Below are 24659 nucleotides of genomic sequence, written 5' to 3' on the forward strand. Positions count from 1 at the left end.
TCTCATCTCCAAAAATACTTACATTATGATTTATAACAGTAGCAAAATTAATGTTATGATATAGCAAAAAAATTAATTAAATATTCAGGGGGTCACAACATGAGGAACTGTATTAAAGGGTCACACTAGGAAGGTTGACAACCACAGAGCAGGAGTAAACGTGTGGAAGAAGATATGTCAAAGTAGGCTTATCAGTTTTGATGAGTCTACCATTTTGGCATTGGATATTAATAGCATTGGGGTCAGCTATTGGGGTTGTGCAGGAAAAGAATGGGGTATATGAGAACTATACATTCTTTTCAGTTTTTATAAGAACATAAATGTGCTCTGAAAAGTAAGCAAATGTTTTTGAGTGTCTTTGTCAGATCACCATAGACTGTGTTAGCCAGTTATGCCATATTGTTGAGTACAATATTGTTGAGTGATCAGTTTGGTGTTTAGGTGGGTTAGTTTGGAATGGAGTTGACAGGTAAGTGTAGAAGTCATGTGAGAAAAGACCAAAATGTTAGTATTATAACTGATTATTTTAGTTACTTTTCTGTTGCTGTGAAGAGACACTATGACCAAGGCTTTTTCTACTTACAGTAGAAAAAGTTCACTGGGGGCTTCTTTCAGTTTCAAGAGTTTATGACCAATGTGGTGAAGGCATAGCAACAGATAGGCAGGCATGGTATCAAAGCAGTAGCTGAGAGGTTACATGTTGAAAAAAGAACTATAAGGCAGAGAGAAAGAGAGAGAGAGAGAGAGAGAGAGAGAGAGAGAGAGAATGAGAAAGAGAGAAACATTGGCAAAGGCAAGGACTTTTGAAGTCTCAACCTCTATTCCCAATGACATGGCTCCCCCAAATAGGGCTATGCCTTCTTAAGGCCATGCTTTTTCATCCTTCCATTCTTCCCAAACAGTGCCACCAACTTGGAAAGCAACCATTCAAACAGTTGTGCCTATGGGGTCATTCTTACCCCCATAATGCTCTTCAAAGAATGTAGCACAGACTAGTAAGTAGACAGACTTGCTAATACTGATCTCAGAATAAACCACTCAGTTACAGGCCAAGCTGAGCAGCCACAAGGTTCCCCTGTCCAAGTAGATCCATGCTTTATGGCAGGGGGATCTTTTTTTTTTACTTTTTTAAAATTCTTTATTAATTACACTTTATTCACTTTGTATCCCCCCTGTGGTTCCCTCCCTCTTCCCGTCCCAATCCCTCCCTTCCTCCACCCTCTGCATGCATTTCCCTCCCCAAGTCCACTGATAGTGGAGGTCTTCCTTTTCTTCCTTCTGATCCTAGTCAGTTAGGTCTCATCAGGAGTGGCTGCATTGTCTTCTTCTGTGGCCTGGTAATGCTGCTTTCCCCTCAGGGGGAGGTAATTAAAGAGCAGGGCAATCAGTTCATGTCAGAGACAGTCCCTGTTCTTATTACAATGGAACCCACTTGGATACTGAACTGCCATGGGTTACATCTGCTCAGGGGTCTTAGGTTATCTCCATGCATAGTCCTGGAAGGAGGGATCTTAATTTCTCCAGCAGAAACATTCTAGAAAGAAGGAAGGAAGGGAAGAAGAAAAGATGTAAAAAAGGACGGAAGGAAGGAAGGAAGGAAGGAAGGAAGGAAGGAAGGAAGGAAGGAAGGAGAGACCGAGCATGCCCAATTTCTTCTCCCAATTTACCCATTGGATACATTGATCTTTTCCTGTCCCCTGCATTTGTCCTTGCCCTAGCAGTGAATTAAGGGGCAGAAAAAGGGTGATCTACCAAGCCATTTAATGGGATTCTGCCATAAGGGAACAAGGGGAGAGCTACTTCTTATTCAAGCAACCATACCTTAACGATAAAAGTGTGTGTGGGCATCAGGTAGACATTTCCATAAACTCTTCCCAAGTCCCTTATTTGTGAGCTGTGTGAAAGTAAGCCAGTCAGTTAAGCTGAGCAAGATTGAGTTGGGATATTTATAAAAGAGTGCTAACAACACCTATTGAAATGAGGGGTCCAGATGACCTGGGATGGTGTGAGGTGATGATGTGCTTGCAGTGAAATAAATGTTTAGTGGATGAAAGCTGCCAAGCTACTAATGACATTTCTTAGCCCAGCTTGTCCTGGTTAGCCAACTGAAGCCAGAGGTAGAAGGGAGAAGTGAACAGAATTGTAGGAACAGATGGAATGGGTTGAGATAGGGAGAATGCCACCCCTGGAGTCCAGGGGTCAGCTTTTAGGTTACAGTTAACTTTTCAGAGACATGCAGTGGTTCTCAACAAGGGACACTTAGCCATGGCTGGGGACCTTTTGGTTGTGATAAGTGTGTGTGTTGGAGATGTATGCTATTGGCCGTACTTGGCAGAAGCCAGGGACACTACTGCAGGACAAGAATTATCCAGCTCAATGTGCTAACATTACAAGGCTGAGAAGCCCTGGTAGCATGGGTGCCTCCAATTCTGTGGATAATTGAAAATTAGCTCCAGGCATATAAAAAGACCAGATTTGCATCATTTTGGAAGATTTAGTAAAATGATATATTTCCTCAGATAAATATTCTTGGCGTCTTTTGCTTTACCAGGAACTGGAAACTCTGGCACACTGTTCAATTAAAAAGGCAGTTAGAGAAAACCACCAGCTTTTATTCTTGGGCGCTTTGAAGAACGGTGCTAATTGTACAGATCTCAAAGAGTTCCCGAAATTTTAATCTCCACAGCTGGGTCCATCACAATTACTAATTAGTAGCATAGTATTTCAGGCCTTTTCAGGGCTGTGAGAAAGCTTAAATTTTTGCTTCCGAAGTATTCTTAAATTAAACACTCTTTTCAATTCTAATAATGGGATTTTTCAATGCTGCTCCACCCATGGGCATTTAGGCATGTGTTTAGCAAGTGAAAGTACTTCTCTAGGATCCACACATGCTGTCCTACCATTGAGGTAGAAGTTTGCAAAGCAACTGCCTTTCCTAGAACTCCCTGGCTCACTGGGTAGGACAGATGGGCTGTGGGAGGCAGCCTCTGCTCAGCCATGAAGCAAGTGTGAGCTAAGGACCATCTGGGGTTCCACCATAGTGCAGAGCCTGTGGGTGGGGGGGAGTAGCCACTGGGGATCTGCTCTCCAAAAAACCCCCTGTGGGCCTTGTAAAGATGAAGGAAGAGGATTGGCATACAGACCTCTTTCACCTGAATAGGGATTTGGTCAATCAGAAGTCTTTGAGTCTGCTCTTGGCATTTGGGGATAATGGCTGCCATAACGGTTTGGGCTGGAGCTCTCAATCTCCCTTCAGGCTGCTAGAGAGTACCTATATGGTTCTATTTGTAGAATCTTTGTTTTTCTCCTGGCCAGTTTACCCTCTGCCTCTTGAGGAGTTAACTGAGGACGTTTCTCTTGTTCAACTCTGTTGATTTTCAGTAGGAGACAGTATTTGAGGGCTACACAAATAACAAAGGCAGGGAAACCAGGTGATATCCCACTGTGGGATGGCAATTTTAACAGGAATGACTGAGAATTTTTATTCAGGATATTGATGAGACACTCTGCCTGTCTGTCTTTCTTCCTTCCTTCCTCCCTCCCTCCCTCCCTCCCTCCCTTCCTTCCTTCCTTTCTTTCTTTCCTTCTTTCTATCTTTCTTTCTTTTTCACAAATGCAATGATGATTTTATTTGACTTTTTTGTTTGTTTTCATAACAATCAAAACTCTTGCTCATTGATAGCTATTTCAGAGATTAAAAGGTAACAGACAAATGCTGAGGATCAGAATCTGGCTGTAGTTAAAAATAAGACACTGTCTTTTTTTGATTGCTGGCACACAGAAATCCCCAAATATCTTGGCAACTTTGAGCTCAGATGTTTCTAGAGACCCTTCTGTAAACATCAGTACTACTAGAGTAATTGGAGAGGGCTTAATTCAACTTCAGATTCTTATTTTAAAAATGAGTGGTCTTGACAAGGCTACACCCCCCACACGGAGGTGATCAGAGAGCCTGTCACTGAGTTCATGCCAGAGAAAGTCCCTGCTCCCCTTATTAGGGACCCCACTTGGAGATTGAGTCTACAGGCTACATCTGAGCAGGGGTTTTAGGTCCTCTCCATGCATTGTCCTTGGTTGGAGTATCAGTATCCTCAAGGCCCCCAGGGCTCAGTTTTTATGGATCTGTTGGTCTCCTTTTGGAGTTCTGTCCCTCCAGATCTTTCTATCTCCCTTTGTTTCATAGGAAGACAATGCAACCAGTCCTGATGAGACATGATAGGCTAGGGTCAAATAGAGGGAGAAGGAGGACTTCCCCTATCACTGGACAGGGGGAGGGCATAGGAGGATAAGAGGGAGGGAGAGTGGGATTGGGAGGAGACAAGGTAGGGGGCCACAGCCTGGATACAAATTGAATAAATTGTAATAAATGATAATAATAAATTAAAAATTTAAAAAAGAGTGGTCTTGTGGTACTGAGAACTAATTTGTTCTCAGATAAATGCGCTATTTGAAGAGCACTTAGAAAGTTATGTTTGCTATTCATAAGATCCCTGAGGAGAGAAGCATTACTTAGTTAAGACAGGGATGCCATCTTTCTTTTTGTCTGAAACAGTTGTTCTTTTAGATAAAGGGTAGTGATTTAGTGCATAGTTCTGGAACTGAATTCCCTGATGACCTGAGTTCAACCTCCAAGCTATACATGAGAGATCCTGTTCCCACAAGTTGTCTTCTGATACCCACACACATCCTGTGACACAATCACCCACACCCATACATTTGTACACAATACATAAATGCAATTAAATAACTGTTAAAATGTAATATAGGTGAAATGGCTAGCATATGATATGGTAAATACAAAACAGTTAGCTGTGTTTATTATCACTATTTTAGAGACACTTCATTCGACAGCGATAACTTGACTAATTTTTTTGTGTGGATGGCCTTTCAGATTCATTTAAAAAGATAATCTCATGTCAGGTTAATTTTGGTCAAGATAAAATGGACTACAGGGGCAGTCGGCCCCTTTTCTCAGTTTCACCACCACAGAGTACACTCTATTTGCAACTAATTCCTTCACTACCAAGCTTGATTTTTAAAGGGTATAAGAATTCTGTCCTTGAGAGGAGAACCTCCCCTATCAGTGGACTTGGGGAGGGGCATGCATGCAGAAAGAGGAGGGAGGGTAGGATCGGGAGGGGAGGTGGGAGGGGCTTATGGGGGGATACAAAATGAATAAAGTGTAATTAGTAAAAATTAAAAAAAAAAAAAAGAATTCTGTCCTTGTTACCAACTTGTAGTAAAAACAGATAGGCTGTCCCAAAGCAGAGAACATTGGGTTTTCACCTGACTCTGTATAGTTGTGGTGTGTTCTTTTCTTTAGCACATGGCTGCTAGGAAAAGATGTGGGCTGGTTGAGTTAAGCTTAAGTTCTGCTGCCTTCAAACCTGGGCAGGAGATATTGAGTACTGGACACTGACCACCTAAATACTCCCATTGGAGTTAGAGATGGGTAGAGACGTGAACAAACATTGGTACTCTTAAGAAGAAGGAAAGGAGGGGGGGAAATTGCAGGTAACCTAGTGTCTGTAGTATAGGTTTGCTGTCTAGTTTTATGTCAACTTGACACAAGCTAGAGGCATTTGAGAAGAGGGAACCCCAATTGAGAAAATTTCTCCATCAAATTGGCCTGTGGACAAAACTGTGGTGGATTTTCTGGACTGCTGATTGGCACGGGAGGACCTAAATCACTGTGGCTATGACCACCCCTGGGCTGTAGGGCCTGGATGGTATAAAATATGAAGCTCAGTAAGCAGCACTCCACTGTGGCTTCTTCAGTTTTATACCTTGAGAGTTTCTTCTGCTCTGATTTTCTACAGTGTTGGATTGTTATCTGGAAGTGTAAGAAGAAACAAAAATTTTTATCCCCAAGTTGCTTTTGGTCATGGTGACCTATCATAGCAGTAGAAGCTGCAACTGATACAGTAAACATCTGAAAAGCCAGTAGCCACACATAACCCTTTACTTCTCTGTGTCATTGTCATGAGAAGTTACAAAATAGTCTTCTCTCTCCAAGGCTAATTAATTACCTTATTTGTATTTCAGAAAATGTTAGCAAACTCAAGAAACTTGAATATTTGAACTTAGCATTAAACAACATTGAAAGAATTGAAAACTTGGAAGGTAAGAATTTTCCTGTTTTGTTTATAAGTAAAGAAAAACTTTAAAGTAGCTTTATGAAGTATCCCAGGTACAAAATGTATACTACAAAATTATATTTTAATTAAGTTATGCTCATCTTAGTTCTTATAAAAATTCAAACAGTAAAGTGAAATGTAAATTCAAGTCCAGAAGTATGTTTTGCCCCTTCCTAGCTTGGGCTTTTTACCAGAGGGAGATGCAGTTGACATCTTGGAATATGTGACACGTTGGTCTTTTGTTTTGCTTTCTATCATCAGATCATATTGCACATATCATTCTTAACATTTTTGACGAGAGAGAGAGAGAGAGAGAGAGAGAGAGCGCCTGTGGATATCAAAGAACAATTCTCTCCTTCCATAATATTGGTTCTGGGGAATCTAAGTCTGGTTTGGCAGCAGGTGCCGAACTCTCTTTTCTGGTTCTTATGAATTGTACTTTGAAAATTAATTTCTTCCTGGAAATTACCTCAATTTCTTGATATCTAAGAATAGGGACTGGAGGCTAATGCCATAAATACAGAGGGGTTATCCAAGAACAGGGACAAGAGGCTGCATAATGGTGTAAATTCAGAGGGATTTTTCAGCAGTTGGACATTTGAGGATTCTAGGGCTTTGCTGAAATAAGCTGGCGACAGCACTCTTCTTCAGCTCTTTGTGCCCGTTTTCCCCCTCCCCCATTAGGGTTTTATTTAGACTTGAAATTCCTAGGCTTAAATATGCACATTTTGGAATATACTGCCAATTTTTTTTTTCTGAAAGCTTGGATCAACTTCTCTTTGCACCTGCTGGTCCACGTGCGTGTCATTTCTGTACAGCTTCAGGAATGCCTCCCCACAGTAAAATGCACTCGGGAACGCCACACTGCTTTGCTTTGTGATCCTTTATTCCTATTGATCTTGGATATGCTCATGGCATGTTGATATTTCTTCTCAGATGAATTCTAAAATGTTCCCTATCTTTTAGCCAAGTCTTTGATTGATTTGGAAAGTATACTTTTATATATTCTGGGTCCTAAGCCATTGTCATGTGGTACAGATATTTTTCTTTGATATACCACTTTTTGTGTATTTCAGTTATGACACTGGTTTGCAGGAGTCTTATACTCTAATGTACTAAACTATCAATCTCTTGTAGTTTCTAAATACAGTTTATCTTATGTTAAGTTCTACTTTCAATGTCTTAATCTTTCATACATGTCCTCTCTAATCCATATCAACTTTACCATGTAAACTGAATGTAAAGACAGTGTTTTCTCAAAATTTATTATTATGAAATACTTGGGTCACTCTTTAAAATTGAAATATAAAGTATATTCCATAAAATGACCATTGTGAATGCACAATTCAGCAGTTTTTGGTACACTTCTATGTTCTAGAACATTTTCATCATGAAAAAATAAACCTCTTATCACTCAGCAATTGCACGTGTGCTCTCACTTTACCCGCTAATGACAGCTCAAGATCACCTTCTTTCTTTAATATGATTTTTTATTTTTTACAATTTATTCACTTTGTATCTCAGCTGTAGCCCCACCCTCGTCCCCTCCCAAAACTGCCCCTTCTCCTTATTTCTGAACATAATGCAAGTGGAGCAGCACCAAGTGTGACCTTTTGTGTCTGGCTTCTTTCTTTAAGGCACACTGCTTCCCAGTTTCCTCCATATTGCAGCATGTTTCAGTATGTAATTTCCTTTTATGGGTTAAATAATACTCCACAGCATAGAGATCCCACATCTTGTGTCTGTTGGGCATTTGGAATGCTTCTACTTGGGGAGCAGCCTTACTAGGCCACAGAGGAAGACAATGCAGCCAGTCTTGATGAGACCTGATAGGCTAGGGTCAGAGCGAAGGGAAAGAGGACCTCCCTATCAGTGAACTGGGGGAGGGACATGGGAGTAGAAGAGGGAGGGGAGGTGAAATTGGGAGGAGTTGAAGGAGGGGGCTACAGCTGGGATAAAGAGTGAAAAAACTATAATTAATAAAACAATAAATAATTTTTTTAAAGTGAATAAATTGTAATAAATAAAAATAAATAAAATTTAAAAATACAAAAATTTTTTTTTCACTGATGGCTCAATGTGTAAAGTACTTTCTGTCAGACAGGAGTTTGGGTCTCTAGCACCCACTATATATTTTTGAAATATTTTTCAGTTGCATTTTAGGAATTAAAACTAGTATCTTACTTTGTGACAGTCTACATCTAACTAATGCTATGTTAGTTTCAATAGTAAACAAAACCTTGCTTTTGTAGTCATGTTTCTGTTTTTCCTTTTGTTGTAGTCACCACAAGCCATGTCTTTATAGATTACTCACTTATCAATGCAGAATTGTACTTACTGGTTTTAGAGTCATTTAAAGATAAGCCAGAAGAAAATCAAGTACCAACAAGATGAGTTTATATTGCCTTTTACATTTAGTTCTGGGGTCACTTTTATCGAGGATTCCTTTTTTTAATATTTGAATTTGAAGATTTAAACCAATGGTAGAGAACAGGTTCTTAAGGATCAGATCACTATCATGAACACATGTTTTAATCACTTTAACTCTTTGCTGCATCATCTTCAGCATCACTGTGGATGTTTTCTACCTCTGAACATATGTCTCCATAGGACATCATTGAATTTGACCTTATCCAAACACAGACATTTGGATCCTTGCTTCTTTGATGGGTGTTGGAGGTGGGGGATCCTTCTGGGTGGCTCTCTTCACTTTCCAAAACACCTCCTGCTGGTCCCCACTGTTGGTTTCCACTGCTGGCACACATTCTTGGTAGGCAACGCTGGCCCACACTGCTGCTTCACACTGCCTGGTTTGCCTTGTCCATGCTTCCCAACTGCCAACCCTATTGTGGTAATGGGCTGTGCACTGGGGCTGAGTTTCTTTCTTTTTTTTTTTTAATTTTAATATATTTAATTTATTTTTTTTACATTTTTTTATTAATTACACTTTATTCACTTTGTATCCCCCCATAAGCCCCTCCCTCCTCCCCTCCCGATCGATCCCACCCTCCCTCCCCCTTCTTCACGTATGCCCCTCCGCAAGTCCACTGATAGGGGAGGTCCTCCTCTCCTTCCTTCTGATCTTAGTCTATCAGATCTCATCAGGAGTGAGTGGCTGCATTGTCATCTTCTGTGGCCTGGTAGGTCTTCCCAGAGACTCATACTGCAACCAAGTACCATGCATGGAGATAACCTAGAACCCCTGCACAGATGGCAGTTTAGTGTCCAAGTGGGTTCCATAGTAAGGGGAAGAGGAACTGCCTCTGACATAATCTGATTGGCCTGCTCTTTGATCTCCTCCCCCTGAGGGGGGGGGCTGAGTTTCTTGAATAACACTTGTGATCACCTCATCAGCTAAGGCCCCCACAGTCCATGGTCTTAACAAGTGATTCATGGAGTTTGCTCAGCCTTTTGTCTGTGGCTCTTCTGGAATTTGGAAAGGCAACATCTTGATCTTGTTTGTTGCATTTAGCAGTCAACGCCTCCAGCTGATTGAAATCGTATCTGCAGATCCAGTAGATTGGACTCCTCTGCCTCCCCCTTTGAGAGCAAGATTGGAATAGCTCTTACATGATGCTGTGGAAGGCATTCTGAGCCTCAGCACCAAGTAACCACCCCGTGGTTTGTAGCCCTGGAGTTTACCACTGTGGTTGCAATAGCCTCACCCACAACAGCTGACAGGCTAGTTCTGATATTTTCATATGAATTTGAGCTTTTCTCCAGTGTCTTCATTTCAACCCAAAAGATTCTATTTAATGTTTTTCTGTGTGGTAGGTCTTCCTTGAAAAAAAAAAAAATCTCAGTTTTTGTTTACTTGTAAAATAAACATTTTGAAGGGTAGTTTTCTACATAAAGAATTCTTGACATTTTTTTCTCTTCGTTGCTCTTTTTTCTTTGTTCCTATCTTATTTTCTGACATCCTTTCTTTTTCTAATCTCTTTCTTTCTCTAATCATTTCTATCTTTTTCTCTTTACCCCTGTCCTTCCATGCATCTTAAGCTGTATAGCTATTTAAACTGGTTTGTCTTTTATTCTGCAGTCTGAGACATCTCACCAGATTTAAATCCCAGAATAATTATGTTAATTCTTTCTCATTCTAGAATTCATTTGCAATTAACCCTTTGATTTGGCCACAGTTTTGATCCTTCTGACCCACTCCTGTATTGATTGCTGCTTTTCTGTAATATTATTGTTATTTGATGGATTAAATATCATCTAACATTTTTTTTTTTGTAGTTAGAACTCTTCTATTTTCTGAATGCCTTCTTTTTATTGCTACTTCCTATTCTGTGCTATTTTCTTTAGGCAGTAGCTTGATGCTCCACAGTAATCACAGAGGATCTGGTGTGCCCAGTGGCTGTTGTGGGCTTACAGCTGTGAGGTTCAGTTTTCCCAACCAATCTCTCTTCTCCGTGGCAGGGCTGGGTGCCCTGTGAGTGGGTGGAGCATGTTGACTGGCAGCCTTGCTGCAGAGTGAGGGGCGTGGAGCAGAGGCAGGCAAGCTGTGCTGCCACCCCATTCCCATCTGTCAACAGCTAGAGCCGGGAGGAGTTCATTTGGGACACAGTGGGTTTAAGTCTCTTTGCCTCCCCATGCAGAAAGACTATCTCAGTGATCTAACAACAGCAACAAACAAACATTGTTCCTTTTCAATTTCTGTCCTCAATACCCCAAAATTTCCATTCTCAAAGCCTCAAATTCAGAATCAGTACTGAGATTCAGAGATCCATCCGTGCCTTCCTGTTTTAGCAGAGTGGTCAGCCACTGCTGTTGTTCATGACAGCTCTGTCACTGTTAGTTTGTGGTCAAATAGAATGACCTTTACTCAGCATGTATGTTTATGGTAATATATTTTATGTAAGTGTCAGAAAGTTAATGACAGCTCTCACTCTTCTGGGTTATCCAGGGTTTGTTTTTGTTGAGAGGTGTTACAGGACTGGGGACTTCCCTTTTACCAGATATTCTGATCATTCACCACTAGAGGGCAACATCACTGCTATTGTGTTTTGAACTTTGCAAACTGTTGTCAGCAGAGTGCTTCCAGCCTTTTGCTGTTTGGTCAGGTGTCTGTACCATGCCTCCCAGCCTGAATGGGGAGGAACTGGGTACAGGGTAGTTTGGGGATGTGCATATTAAGATTAGTGGTGTCTAGAGGGATGATAAAGAGAGAAGAGATATCTTTTTATTTTTATTCATTCATTCACTCATTCATTTTTTGCTAGCATGCATGTACTTTTGGTTTGATTTGAAGGGCTAGATGTGAGGGAAGAGGAAGATGGATGTCTGTATTCAGCCCATCTGCTACAGTAAATCTCAGTCTGATTTTGAAAAGGAAATGGCCTCCCTTCCACCCCACCTCTCTCCTTTACCGAGGTGGCAGAGAAGAAGAAAAGAAGAAAGAGGGAGAAGAGATGAGGGAATGGAAAACAAAGCAAAAAAGCCTGTCTCAAGTTATCTTTCCCCCTTTCTCTGTTTAGGATTAACCAGGGTAGAATGAAGTGACCACTTCTCCTTCCCCAGAGCCATCCTGCCCTAACCTGAAGAGAAGGGAAAGGCACTAAGTGTTTGCCTTCCTAACTAAGGCAGCCATATTGTTGATTGCAGTGGCCTCAGATCCATGGGGTCAGTAGCTGGTCTTTTTCAACAAAGAAGGCAAGGGGTGGAGGAGAGAATGCTTTCTTGGCAGGGGAGGCTTGGTCAAGTTTGATCTCATCTACAGCATAGAAAACACAGTTTAAATTTTTTTTTTTTTTTTACATTTAGGCCAAGTCTAAGCAAAAGAGAAAAAATAAAACAAAAAAACTTCTATGAACATATGGAGAGTCCTGAGTCCTTCATCCATAAAACTGTAGCAAAACTCTAAACCATGAAATTTTCATCTTGTTGGAATATTGGAAATCAGCCTTTTCTTACATTAAAAAAAAAATAACATTAAATGTTTTGCAGAGTCTCCCAAAGTATCAATGCCAAGTGTCAATACAACACATGGTTGTCACCTCACAAGAAAAAAGAGATTATTCTGAGCCAAATAGTAGGATCGTGACTGAGAAATAACTTAGAAAGATTTCCCCAAATGATGTGTCTGAAGTGGAAGTTTACCTGAACTTCTATCGTCACTGAATAAGGTCATTTATCAAATGTGTTATGGAGACATCAGGCCAATGGGTTTCAGCAAAGAAAGCATGGAAACCATGCTTTTCGATGCTGTCTTGTGACTTTTGAATTGCTGGAAGCTCATGATCTGTTAATTTCATGCATTCTGAATGTTTTGCCTGGTAGTTGAAAGAACATTGGGTCAGATACAGAAGGTGAGTGATACAGAAGATGGCTTTGAGGGGACTAAAGATAGCTGAGGCAATCGGGCTTTGTATCTACAGTGTTCCAGCTCTCTGCAGCCTACAGGGTTCTAGTCAGTCAAGCAGCCACAGTCAATACAAGTTCATTCTTTCCCTGGGGAGTTCAGTTCGCAGTTGCACACGCATCACATTTTGTGTGTTCAGATGTTTTATGTCCTAAGGCATTAGCAAAGCTTAGGATGTGGTAGCATTGAGTCTGAGTGGGCAGGAAGACAGTCTTTAAGGAGACAGCTTGTCCCCTGGGCTGATAAGGATTTCTTAAGACCACCTTGCAGACCAGAACTCATAACATGATCAGTGGTGCACACACTGACCATGACTATTTACTTATACACATCTCTTGCCCCTTGTCCCATGTTTGTTTGTTTGTTTGTTTTCTGTTTAAATTTAAAGCTCTGTCAGTACATCAAAGTTAGACTTGGAATTTTTGGACCTTTTCACTTCCCCTTCCAACATGGTCACTAGGCTGAACCCACCCCCCACCCCCCACCCCCCGACTCTCATCTTTACTCATTTCTATTGTTTTGGAACCAGTGGCTGATCAGAATCTGCTGGGGCTGTTGGAACTGGGACTTCAGTCCTAAAACTCATGTTACTTTATGAACTCAGGGCCTAGGTTAATTTTATGTGATAGATCATTATTTTGTGAACCAGTTTTAATCATCTTTTCTTTTCTTTTTCTTTCTTTCTTTTTTTTTTTTTTGCCTTTTCTTTAGCGTGGTGTAAGGTGAACCCACTTTTCTTTTTTTTTAATTTTTTATTTAATTTTTATTAATTACACTTTATTCCTTTTGTATCCCCCCAAAAGTCCCTCCCTCCTCCCCTCCTGGTACCACCCTCCCCCCCTTTCTGCATGCATGCCTCTCCCCAAGTCCACTGATAGGGGAGGTCCTCCTCTCCTTCTTTCTGATCTTTTTTTTTTTTTTTTTTTGTTCTTCTCAATGCAGTTTATTCAGGAACCTTGAACAATCTTCTGACCCTGGGGAAAGCCAGCCCACAGCTTAAAATAGCCTCTGGGTAGCCAACCCCAGCGTGCCTCGTGGGCAATGCAGATAGGTCCACATACAGAGAAGCAAACCAGATCCTCAGCCTTAGCCAAATATGGAGTTGTTTGTGACAGAGAGCACTCACCATCAGGAAGGTGGAAGGTGGAAACCAGCTCCATCTTTAAGGCGCGGCATTACGCAGCTCACTACAGTTCCCCCTTTTTGTTTTAGACGCATCAGGCAAGAGTAGAGGTCTGATCTCTGATATTAGAAATAAATTGGGACTTTGTACCAATGTTCATTTAGGTGTCATCTTTTCATAGGTAACTTTATCATGTACATATACAATTTAATACACATATATGTAATAGGTAGAAATAAACTGTTAAACCAAGATTATTTGTGTTAAAACTTAAAAATAAATCAAACTAAATTTATTGTTTTAAAAAAGAATATCACTTTCCACCATTTTGGATTCAAGTTCAGTCCAGGTTAAGCTACTCCCAGCTTGGTGGTGACAAATGCTTTGATTTATAGACCTAAATATGTATTGCATAAAAGTTTTAGTTTGGGAACTTTAACATAATTGTCTTAGGGTTGCTATTGCTGTAATGAGACACCATATCCAAAATGCAAAGTCAGGGAGAAAAAAGGCTTATTTGGCCTATACTGCCAGATCATAGTCCATCATTGGAGGAAGTCAGGACAGGAACTCAAGCAGGACTAGAACGTACAGGCAGGAGCTGATGCCAAGGCCATGAAGGGGTGCTGCTTACTGACTTGCTTACTCTGGCTTGCTCAGCCTGCTTCCTTATAGAACTCAGGGCCACCAGCCCAGGGATGGCACTACCCACAATGGGCTGGGCCCTCCCCTTTGATCACTAATTAAGAAAAATTCCTTACAGCTGGATCTCATGTAGTCATTTCCTCAACTGAGGCTCCTTCCTCTTATGATAACTCTAACTTGTGTCAAGTTGACATGTAAAACCAGCCAGTAGAAGGATGACGATGGTGATTATGATGATATTTTAAAGTAGCCAATGCTGGCAGAAATTATTTTTTTAATAATTTATTTTTTATTGATTCTTTGTGAGTTTCACATCATGCACCCCAGTCCTGCTCGTGTTTTATCCCCTCACGACTGTCCCTCATTCTTATAACTCCTCTCCAAAATATGTAAACAATCAAACAAATAAACAACCATTAAAACAAAGCATAAAAAACATCACATCGTGGAAGCTGTAGTGTGCCACAGTGTGTCCCACAGTATAACCCTGTATCCACACATTTTCACTGCAAATGTTCATTACAATGAGTCATTGCCTGGTTCAAGATCTCTGGCTTCTGTGACACCATCAATATAGGATCCTCACCAGGATTTCTCCCAGTTATCCTGCTGTTGCCCTGTGTCACGTAGATCCTGGATTGGCTCTTTCATGTGTCTCAACCACTCACAGATGATATAGATTTTGGGATGAGCAACTCAGAGCCCTGTATCTGGATCTGGGTGGTAGCTGAGCTGGTCAGAGCACCTGCTTTTCCTTTTTCTGCACTACCAGGGGTAACTCTCCTGTACTGCTCCAGCTAGGCCACCCAATGCTGCCATTGGCAGGAGGCCGGGTCAGCTTTCCTGCTCTCATTCCTTTGGGGCTGACTTACCCACACTGAGGCTTCCAGAACCACCTCTACTGTGCTGACCAGTCAAGGCATGGGCCTACTATTCCAAGTGCTGCAGCCCACAAGGGTCTGAGCCAGCTCTCCTGCTATCATGCCCTCAGGGTGAGTCTCCCTACTGCCCCAGGCAGTGAGGGAGGGAGAGAGCATCATATAAAACTCACACCACCTCACTACAGAGGAGTAGCCTGATCAGCTCTTCCTCACTCCAGCCTTCAGCACTGGCTTACCACCAGAATCAGCTCTGCTGTGCTGTTCAGGTGCTGTTCAGAGTCCTGCTTTAATGATTGCTGCAGCTGGTGAGGGGCAGGGATAGCTCCCCTGAGCTCACTACCCTGTGGGCAGCTTTCACAACTGCCAGAGGTGGCAAGGGTAGGGGTATTATCTGCTGTGCCACAGCAGAGAGTGGCAGAGTCAGCTTTCCTATACTCATGCCCTTGGGGCCAGCTCACCCACACCCACACCATCAGGGCCAACTCCTCTGTGCTGCCTGGGAGAGGATCAGCATCCACTTTTTCCAAATGCTACAGAGCATCACAGCAGTGAGGGGCATCTGCCATCCCTCTGACCGAACTGATATAAGACCAGCACCACCAACAAAGTGTCTCTTTGCACATTGCAGCGCAGTGGGGGGTAGGGAGAACAGAGATTCTGATATTCCAGTTCAGAGCTGCTTTTCAGGAAGGGAGATCTGAGTTCAAGCCCCTGCTCAGCTGTGAGAACACTGGTAATCTCTTGCTTCATAACACTTGGCAACATCATGGAACCAAGTGTCACCATTAGCAATCTGACCTTAACTAGTAATCACCATAAATCTCTTTCTCTCAGGCATTGTGTTGACATTAAACAAGACACTGACATTTTGTGGATAAGCACATCATACACCTGCAAAGCATTTTGATATCTTTTCATTGTTATGTGTTGTATTCATATGTATGTGGGCCCACGTGTGCATGGAGGTCAAAGGAGGACATCACATACCCTTCTCTATTGTTCTTTATTGAGACAAACATTTTTAGTAAACCCATAGCTTGCTGTTTTTTTTAGCTTGGAGTGGACAGTAAGACAGTAAGACCTCCTGTTTCCCCTCTCTCACCCTATGGTCGCAGGTATGATGCATGGCAATGCGTAGCTCTGTATCAGTTCTGGGGATTCAAAACACAGGTCCTTCATACAGTCTATCTGTCAGCCCTCTAATGGTTTTATTAAAATGTGTTAGTTATAAAAACAGTTTCACTGTGGCATTTCAATATACTTCAAGGTGCGCAGCACACTTTGATTATCTTCCTCTCGTAGTTAATAGCAGAGAAAACCATGTCTTAGCATTGTGTAATTTTCATGAATTTTCTTCTATTTGTATATAAAATATCAGATGTAGCCATATTAAGAATTTTTGAAATAAAGAATGATTTACTCTTTACTCTTCTACCACTACTGTTATTACTTTACTATGTTTATTTTTTCATCTGTCTTTGGACACTGCCATAGCACAGTTTTTAGTTTTTTCTACTTTGATGATTACTCCCCCCCACACACCATGTTGTCATATAGCTTTCATAACCATCATTCTTAATGTTTTGGTAATTGTGGAATGAAAGATTCAATAAAATTTGGTTAACCAGTTTTAAAAAGGTGTGTGTGTGTGTGTGTGTGTGTGTGTATCCACACATGTGCACATGTAGGCGTGCGAGTATTTGTCTGTGAGCATGTGTGGAGGCCAAAGATAAACATCCAGCATTTTCCTCTTCCCTTCCCTCTCCTCCCCTCCCCTCCCCTCCCCTCCCCTCCCCTCCCCTCCTTTCCCCTCCTCTCCCCTCCCTTCCCTTTCTCTCCTCTCTTTTCCTCTTTTCTCTTCTCTCCCTTCTCTTCTTCTCCATTCCCCTTCCATTTCTTCTCATTTATCTATCTGAGATGGAGCCTGCTATTGTATCCAGGGCTTGCCATTTAGGCTTGACTGGCTGGCTAATGAGAGCCCAGGATCTACCTGTTTCTACCCTACCTCTAGTAATGGGATTACAGTTGAGTGCTACTGTGCCCAGATCATTTGAGTTCTGAGAATGTGAATTTAGATCCTCATGCCTATTCAACAAGCATTTTATAATCTGAGCCATCTCTCCAGCCATGATTAACCACTTTCACAAACTGAGCATGAAGCTAATTTTCTATATGTGCTGACATATTTTTAGTATCTATGTATTGGCTATAGCATCACATCCAACAGTAACAGTAATCTAGTGGCACTGATGCTATTTGACCTACATTCAGCTTTGCCAGTTCTCTTTCCTTTGCCTCAGCTGCACCATTATCTTTAAAGTTGTATTTTTCTTAGTTTTCATCTGGCCAAGTAACTAATCTCTCTGGTGTCTAACCTGCTCAATCACCCATTATCCCCTTCCTCTATCTTCATCATTCTCTTTACTCTTCTTCTTTCTTGTGTCCACCATTGCCTTTTTACTTGCCTCAAATATTTCTTAACCTTTTACACTATGCTAAAGAGTTTCTTGTATTAGTAGGCAAAACAGTTTTTAAGACAATTTCCCAATGTACAAGGAGCTCTGATTATAACAAAAAAGATAAGTTATAGGTATTCAATCACATTACAGAAAAATATCAGAAAAGACAAAAGTTGTACAGATAATTAAATCATTAGAGAATGTCTGAATGTCACAAAAGAACCAAAGGACAGTTAATATCTAATTTGTCACTCTGCTTTATAGCTCCTACATTTTATATTTTAGTTAATTAAAAAATTGATGGGAAGAAATTATGTGAACATCTTGTCCCTTATCATACTTTTATGTGCTGGTTTTAATACATTCATTAATGATCCTGTAGTTCCATTATTGCACTTGGATGATATTTGACTTTAATCAAGAATGTCACCTACTCCACTTCCCTGTTTATTATTTCTTACATCATTTTAGATGAATGGATCCTTGATTTATTCAGTAGATTATGCCACTGTGCTAAGTCAGTATATTGTGCTATTGCCATTTTTTAGTTTGATGTTCACATTGGTCCAGCATGGCCAGAGCAGCGTTTCCAAACAGACTTCCATGTCCTCATGTGTTTGTCACAGTCTCAGAACATTTCCTTGCTGTGTGGGATGTCAAGATATTGAGTTCTCTCTGTCATTTATCTACTTTTTTCATTTTCCCCTTTCACATAGTCTTGTTTTGAGTGGGTTTAGAAGATTACTTTCATTATTTCATACAAAGTTAATAAGAATCAAAATCAGACTGCTTTTAGTAGGTTTACTAAATAGGAAATATGTGAGAAAAATTGGGAGGAGTAGTGTCATTGTCATCAATGGTTTAGCCACTTATAAGCTGCCCTTGTAAATGACTGCCTACAAGGTGGAGTCAAGTGCTGAAATCAAGGAAAGATGAAGGGGTAAAGAAAACTATCATGTAATAATTTGGTTCCATTATGTAGCTTTAAGAATTGAGGTCTAATTGCAACCATCCTGAAGATACCTGATAAGCTAGGGCCAGATGGAAGCAGAGAAGGTCACCCCTTCTCAGTGGACTCAGAGGGGGCAGGGAGGAGATGAGGGAGGGAGGGGAGGATTGGGAGGGAAAGAGGGAGTGGGCTACAGCTGGGATACAAGTGAATGTATAAAATTATTTAAAAATAAAATACTAATATAAAAAAACAAAAAAGAAAGTCCAGCTAATAAATGAGGATTGCAACCCCCACTCCCCACCAAAAAAAGAAATGAGGTCTACTCATGAAACTGAAAACCTTCTGTAAAGCAAAGGACACTGTCATCAAAACAAAACAACTGCTTACAGATTGGGAAAAAATCTTCACCAACCCTTTATCTGACAGAGGGCTGATATCAGTATATATAAAGAACTCAAGAAGTTAAGCAGAACAAGTCAAGTAATCCAATTAAAAAATGGGGTACAGAGCTAAGCAGAGAATTCTCAATAGAGGAATATCGAATGGCAGGGAAACACTTAAAGAAATGTTCAACGTCCTTAGTCATCAGGGAAATGCAAAACAAAACAACCCTGAGATTTCATCTTACACCCATCAGAATGGCTAAGATGAATAACCCAAGTGACAACACATGATGGAGAGGATGTGGAGAAAGGGGAACTCTCCTCCACTGCTGGTGGGAATGTAAACTTGTACAACCACTTTGGTAATCAATCTGGTGCTTTCTCAGACAATTAGGAATAGTGCTTCCTCAAGATCCAGCTATACTGATGATCACGGGAGTTTTTACCTGTTCCAATTCCAACCTGGGCCGGTGCATCCCTCCTTAGGCAACCGGGTGGTCCCCTACTCCTGGGAGGTCACCATATTGATGCCAAACTTAGTGCAGACATCTTGGTCGGCTATATGGTCGGCATAGCGCAATACAACCCAGAACTCCTGGACTCAAGCAATCCTCCTGTCTCAGAGGAGGACTTTGCAGCCAGTCCTGAAGATACCTGATAAAACAGGGGCAGATGAAAGGGGAGAAGGTTCTCCCCAAGCAGTGGACTTGGAATGGGGCAGGGAGGAGATGAGCGAGAGAGGGTGGGATTGGGAGGGAATGAGGGAGCAGGATATAGCTGGGATACAGAGTTAATAAAATGTAACTAATAATAATAATAAAAAAAGATCCAGCTATATCACTCCTAGGCATATATCCAAAAGACGCTCAAGTATACAACAAGGACATCTGCTCAACCATGTTTGTAGCAGCTTTATTTGTAATAGCCAGAAGCTGGAAACAGCCCAGATGCCCCTCAGTTGAAAAATGGATACAGAAATTGTGGTACATCTACACAATGGAATACTATTCAGCAATTAAAAACAAGGAAATCATGAAATTTGAATGTAAATGGTGGGAACTGGAAAAGATCATCCTGAGTGAGGTATCCCAGAAGCAGAAAGGCACATAGGGTATATACTCACTAATAAGTGGATACTAGACATATAATATAGGATAAACATACTAAAATCTGTACATCTAAGGAGGCTAATCAAGGAGGACGCTGGGTAAGATGCTCAATCCCCATTCAGAAAGGCAAAGAGGATGGGCATCAGAGGAGGGGAAAAAACAGGGAACAAGTTAGGAGCCTGCCACAGAGGGCCTCTGAAAGGCTCTGCCCTGCAGGGTATCAAGGCAGATGCTGAGACTAATATCCAAACTTTGGGCAGAGTACAGGATGTCGTATGAAAGAAGTGGGAGATAGAAAGACCTGGAGAGGACAGGGGCTCCACGAGGACAGCAACAGATCCAAAAAATCTGGGCATAGGGGTCTTTTCTAAAACTAATACTCTAGCCAAGGACCACTCATGGAGATAAGCTGGAACCCCTGCACACAGGTAGCCTATGGCAGTTCAGTATCCAAGGGGCCTCCATAGTAATGGGGTCAGGGACTGTCTCTGACATGAACTGATTGGCCTGCTCTTTGATCACCTCCCCCTCAAGGGGGAGCAGCCTTACCAGGCCACAGAAGAAGACAATTCAGCCACTCCTGATGAGACCTGATAAAGTAGGATCAGAGGGAAGGGGAGGAGGACCTTCCTTTTCAGTGGACTGGGAGTTGGACACTGGTAGGGAAGAGGAAGGGTGGGATTGGGAGGGGAGGAGGGAGGGAGATTCAGGGGGGATACAAAGTGAATAAACTGTAATTAATAAATTAAAAAAGAAATGAGGTCTAACTCACTAAATGGGACAAGATTGCAGAGCTATGAACGAATCTGAATCAAGCTTATTTTGCTGACATAGACAAGTTTACTTCAGGTTAAATATCCACAGGAAACCATTAGAAAAATGGTGTCAACAAAAAGCACAGGGGATGAGGATCTATAGATGTTTGGAGAACTAAGTTCACATTGGCTCAGGCTGCATCAGCTTCTTGGATTTAATCTTTATATATTGAAGGCCTTAGAGTTTGCCATGTCATTTCCACAAACATTTCAATCACAAATAAAGACAGCCTTTATTGAACCAAGCCTACTGGGCTGCCATGTAAATCAGGTCAGCCTTCCCTTAGTTCAGCAACAACTATAGAGAGTTCAGAAGGAGGCTATACTGCCTTCTTTCCCTGCAGGCACATCTGAAGAGTGCTTACTGCAGTCTTGTATCCTAGTGTTATGGAAGCTCTCTTGGGTTGGGGGCTGTGTACTTTATTTGAATCATGTCATCTCCACAACTCCTGTCAACAAACAGTGCTGCTCACATCATTGAAATTCTATAGACAAGAAGACTAAGGTTTGTTACTTAGCCAAGGCCAACATAGCAAGGATGAAATAGAACTAGGATTTGAACTTATTTATGTCTGTCTAACTCCCAAGTCTGAACTATGATTTGCCAAGTTTCTCTGGAATGAAAGAGAAATTAACTCAAATTCAAATTTGAGTTTGATTTCATTTACCAGAGCATTTGGCCATTTATATAATGAAGATTAAATGACTCAAGCTCACTTCTTGTAGTTTACCCTTTTTATATTTTTCAGCAGGGCTTCACAATATTTTATTCTTCACTTTTGGTAATAGCTCAGTTTTTGGTGGCTTTAGAGCTAGAAGACTACAAATCTTTATCCTGATGCATTACTTTTAAGAGATGTCCTTTCTTCGGTGTGTGTGTGTGTGTGTGTGTGTGGTGGGGGGGTCATTTCCAAACATTGCTTCCTTGGTGAAATGTCCTAAGCTCCTAGTAAAATGCTCAAGAAGGCAGATTCCACGGTCTGTCTCTGTATGATGCCCACACTAGCAGCCATGGATTCATTGCTTTCTCTGTGTCAGATAATGAGCAAATCTAAACCTTAATCAGCCTGGGCTTACAGATGCCAGCTGGAAATTGTCCTTCCTCTGCCTGACCAAGTGTTTGAAAATAAGGAGTACTGTAGATTTAAAAGGTGAGACAAGACTAAGAATTTGATTTGATGTAATCCCTGCACTCAGGAAAGCAGAGGCAGGTGGATCTCTAAGTTCGAGGCCAGCCTGGTCTGCAAATTGATCCCAGGACAGCCAAGACTACACAAAGAAACCATGTCTCAAGAAAACAAAGAAACAAACCCAAACCAAAACCAAACAAACAAACAAAAAAAGAATTTGAGGTGAGATTTCTGAAAAATCACTCATTGGTAAGCAATGCAAATAACTAGAAGATTAAAAATGTTAGTTTCACATCTATTATTTACTATCTCACAAGTTTATTACTATTGACATTTTCTCTGGTTTTATTCTTTTCTCTCTCTTCATCTTTATAGGATGTGAGTGTCTGACAAAACTTGACTTGACTGTAAATTTCATTGGAGAGCTGAGCAGCATTAAAACCCTGATACACAATATTCATCTGAAGGAGCTCTTCCTCATGGGTAACCCATGTGCTGACTTTGATGGCTACAGGCAGTTTGTGGTGGTGACCTTACAGCAGTTAAAGGTATGCTCAAAGTAAAGATGCAGAAAGGGAAAAGCAAGGAAAGAAAGAAATACAAGAAAGATGAGAGGAAGCAACCACAGTAATTCCTGTTATCTTCTTGGAATTAATTGTTAGGCAAAATTGGTTGCTTCAGAGATTGGAATATGCTAAAGAATAAAATTGTATTCTTTGATTTTCAAACCTTTGACATTGTTTTTGAAACTTGAGCAGATCTTTAAAAGGTAAGTCACATATTGCTCTACTGTCACATCAAAACACTGAACGTAGCCACTTATTGACCAGTTGAGTCATTTTTTGAAGCACAGCCTTCATGACTACCGATATTCACCACTGCAGTCCCAGAGCTTGAGAGGCAGAGAAGAAGCATTAGGACTGCATCAAGGCCAACCTGGACTACACAGTGAGTTCCAAACGATCTGGGCCTGCACAGTGAGACCAGCCTCAAAGCATCAACAGTAGCCAAACAGTCAAACCAAGGTAAACAGGTTGCCACAGCCTGTCCTCAAGACTTCTGAACTGGGTCTGAATGGCATGGGTCATAAGATTTACACATCTATCAACCCATGGGTGATGCTTCAGGACACTGACCTGAGGAGCCCTGTTCTTTTTTGTGTGTCTAGAGAAAGCAGTTGCTTTCACGTCCCCCCTCTCTTCTCACATCAGAACAATAGGAGATTTCTGACACCAAATGTACCAGGGTTTCTTGTGTATATCAAACAACAGGTCATTTCTTCAGCATCTGGGTATTAATATAATTCACTCCTGATAGTACATGGAGATGTTGTTCAGATCTCATTCCAAGCCTGCAAGATTGCCTCCCAGGGCTAGGTGCCCGGCATGAGCCCCGGCAGGTTTTAATCTGTACTTCCGATTTATATTCAGGGATTCCATGTTTTATTTGCCACCATATCCCCCAAATTTAATAATTTTAGAACTAATATTATCTAGAATAATTTTAGATCTAATATTTAGGAAAAATGTGATTCTAGAGTAAGTATACAGCTGAGAATATTAAAGGGAGAATATTAATTTTCACACAAGTCCAAATTTCTTAGCTCATGTGTGGCTCTAGGTTTCTGCAACATCCGTTGGCTTGGTTTTCAGAGGGTGTTTGCTCCTTCATTTTCAGTTTTTTTTTTCTTTTTTTTGTAGTTGGGAAATCACTGACTGCTAGATTCTAGAACACATTTCTTGTCACGGAAATTTTCTTAGACTATAAAATGTTTTGGGTAATTGAACCTAGCATAAGAGATAAATCATTTCAACACACAAACTACATGTCATCATCACATGAAGTCTTCATAGAAAATGAATGGTGTGACGCAGAACATGCTAGAAGTGGGTCCTGGAGACTGAAGCTATGAGTCATTAGTAACATGAAGGAATCACGGTTAGACTGAGTCACACGGCCACCACAGCTGAGTTTGTCTGTGCCACTGTGATGAGGTCAGAGTTGTGACATCTCACTACGTACTGAAAATGGCCATGTGTAGTACAGGTACTCTGTGCCTGGTGTCTCTGATGTCTCAGACCCACACAGGAAGGACAGTGAAGCACATTAGAGAGAGGAAGTTGGGACTCAAAGAACTGCCCCTCCTGACACTCCAGGCACATGGAACTGGAGGGCCCTGCACTCCCTGTGTCTGACTCTGAGTTTCCACCATCCACCACACACACACTCACTGCTCCTCTCTGAGTTAGCATAAACCATTGGATGGAGTCTTTCAGGAGACTGCCCTCACTCGGCTTCTACAGCAGGCCATCAGCACCTGTGAAAAATAATACTGGTAAGTGTGTTTGCTGATACTTAAAAATTGAGCAGAGTGCTTTAGAATCTTAGTTACAGTTTCCCTGAGAGCCTTTGAGGTTTACTTGAAAGGGACTGTGGTGGCAGATGTGTTAATTTGCTAGGACTGTAGTGCGAAAAGCCTTGTCTATCTATGGCTTAAATGATAGAATCATCAAACTGTTGAGATGATGTTATAGAAAAACAAGCTGAGTGGTGTCCCTCTCAGGTCTGGGAGGGAGACTCTAGGACTGTCCCCTAATTAATAGACTTGACTGACATTGCTTTGTTCATACTCTCACTGCTATGCTCTGCCTTAGTCTTCTCAGT

The 24659-nt window shown here is 41.3% G+C and overlaps 1 protein-coding gene across 3 annotated transcripts in view; it reads left to right on the plus strand.

Annotated features, from left to right (window-relative positions):
* Dnaaf11 (dynein axonemal assembly factor 11) overlaps window positions 1-24659 on the plus strand; it is a 140987-nt gene that overhangs the window by 30149 nt on the left and 86179 nt on the right. For all 3 annotated transcript variants that reach the window (XM_021655126.2, XM_060389345.1, XM_060389346.1), the window contains 2 exons: window positions 6046-6123; window positions 22371-22543. In XM_021655126.2, the coding sequence (XP_021510801.1) occupies window positions 6046-6123; window positions 22371-22543 (251 nt within the window). The remainder of the gene's footprint in view (window positions 1-6045; window positions 6124-22370; window positions 22544-24659) is intronic.

Source organism: Meriones unguiculatus, chromosome 8 (genome assembly GCF_030254825.1).
Source record: "Meriones unguiculatus strain TT.TT164.6M chromosome 8, Bangor_MerUng_6.1, whole genome shotgun sequence".
NCBI classification, from domain to species: Eukaryota; Metazoa; Chordata; class Mammalia; order Rodentia; family Muridae; genus Meriones; species Meriones unguiculatus.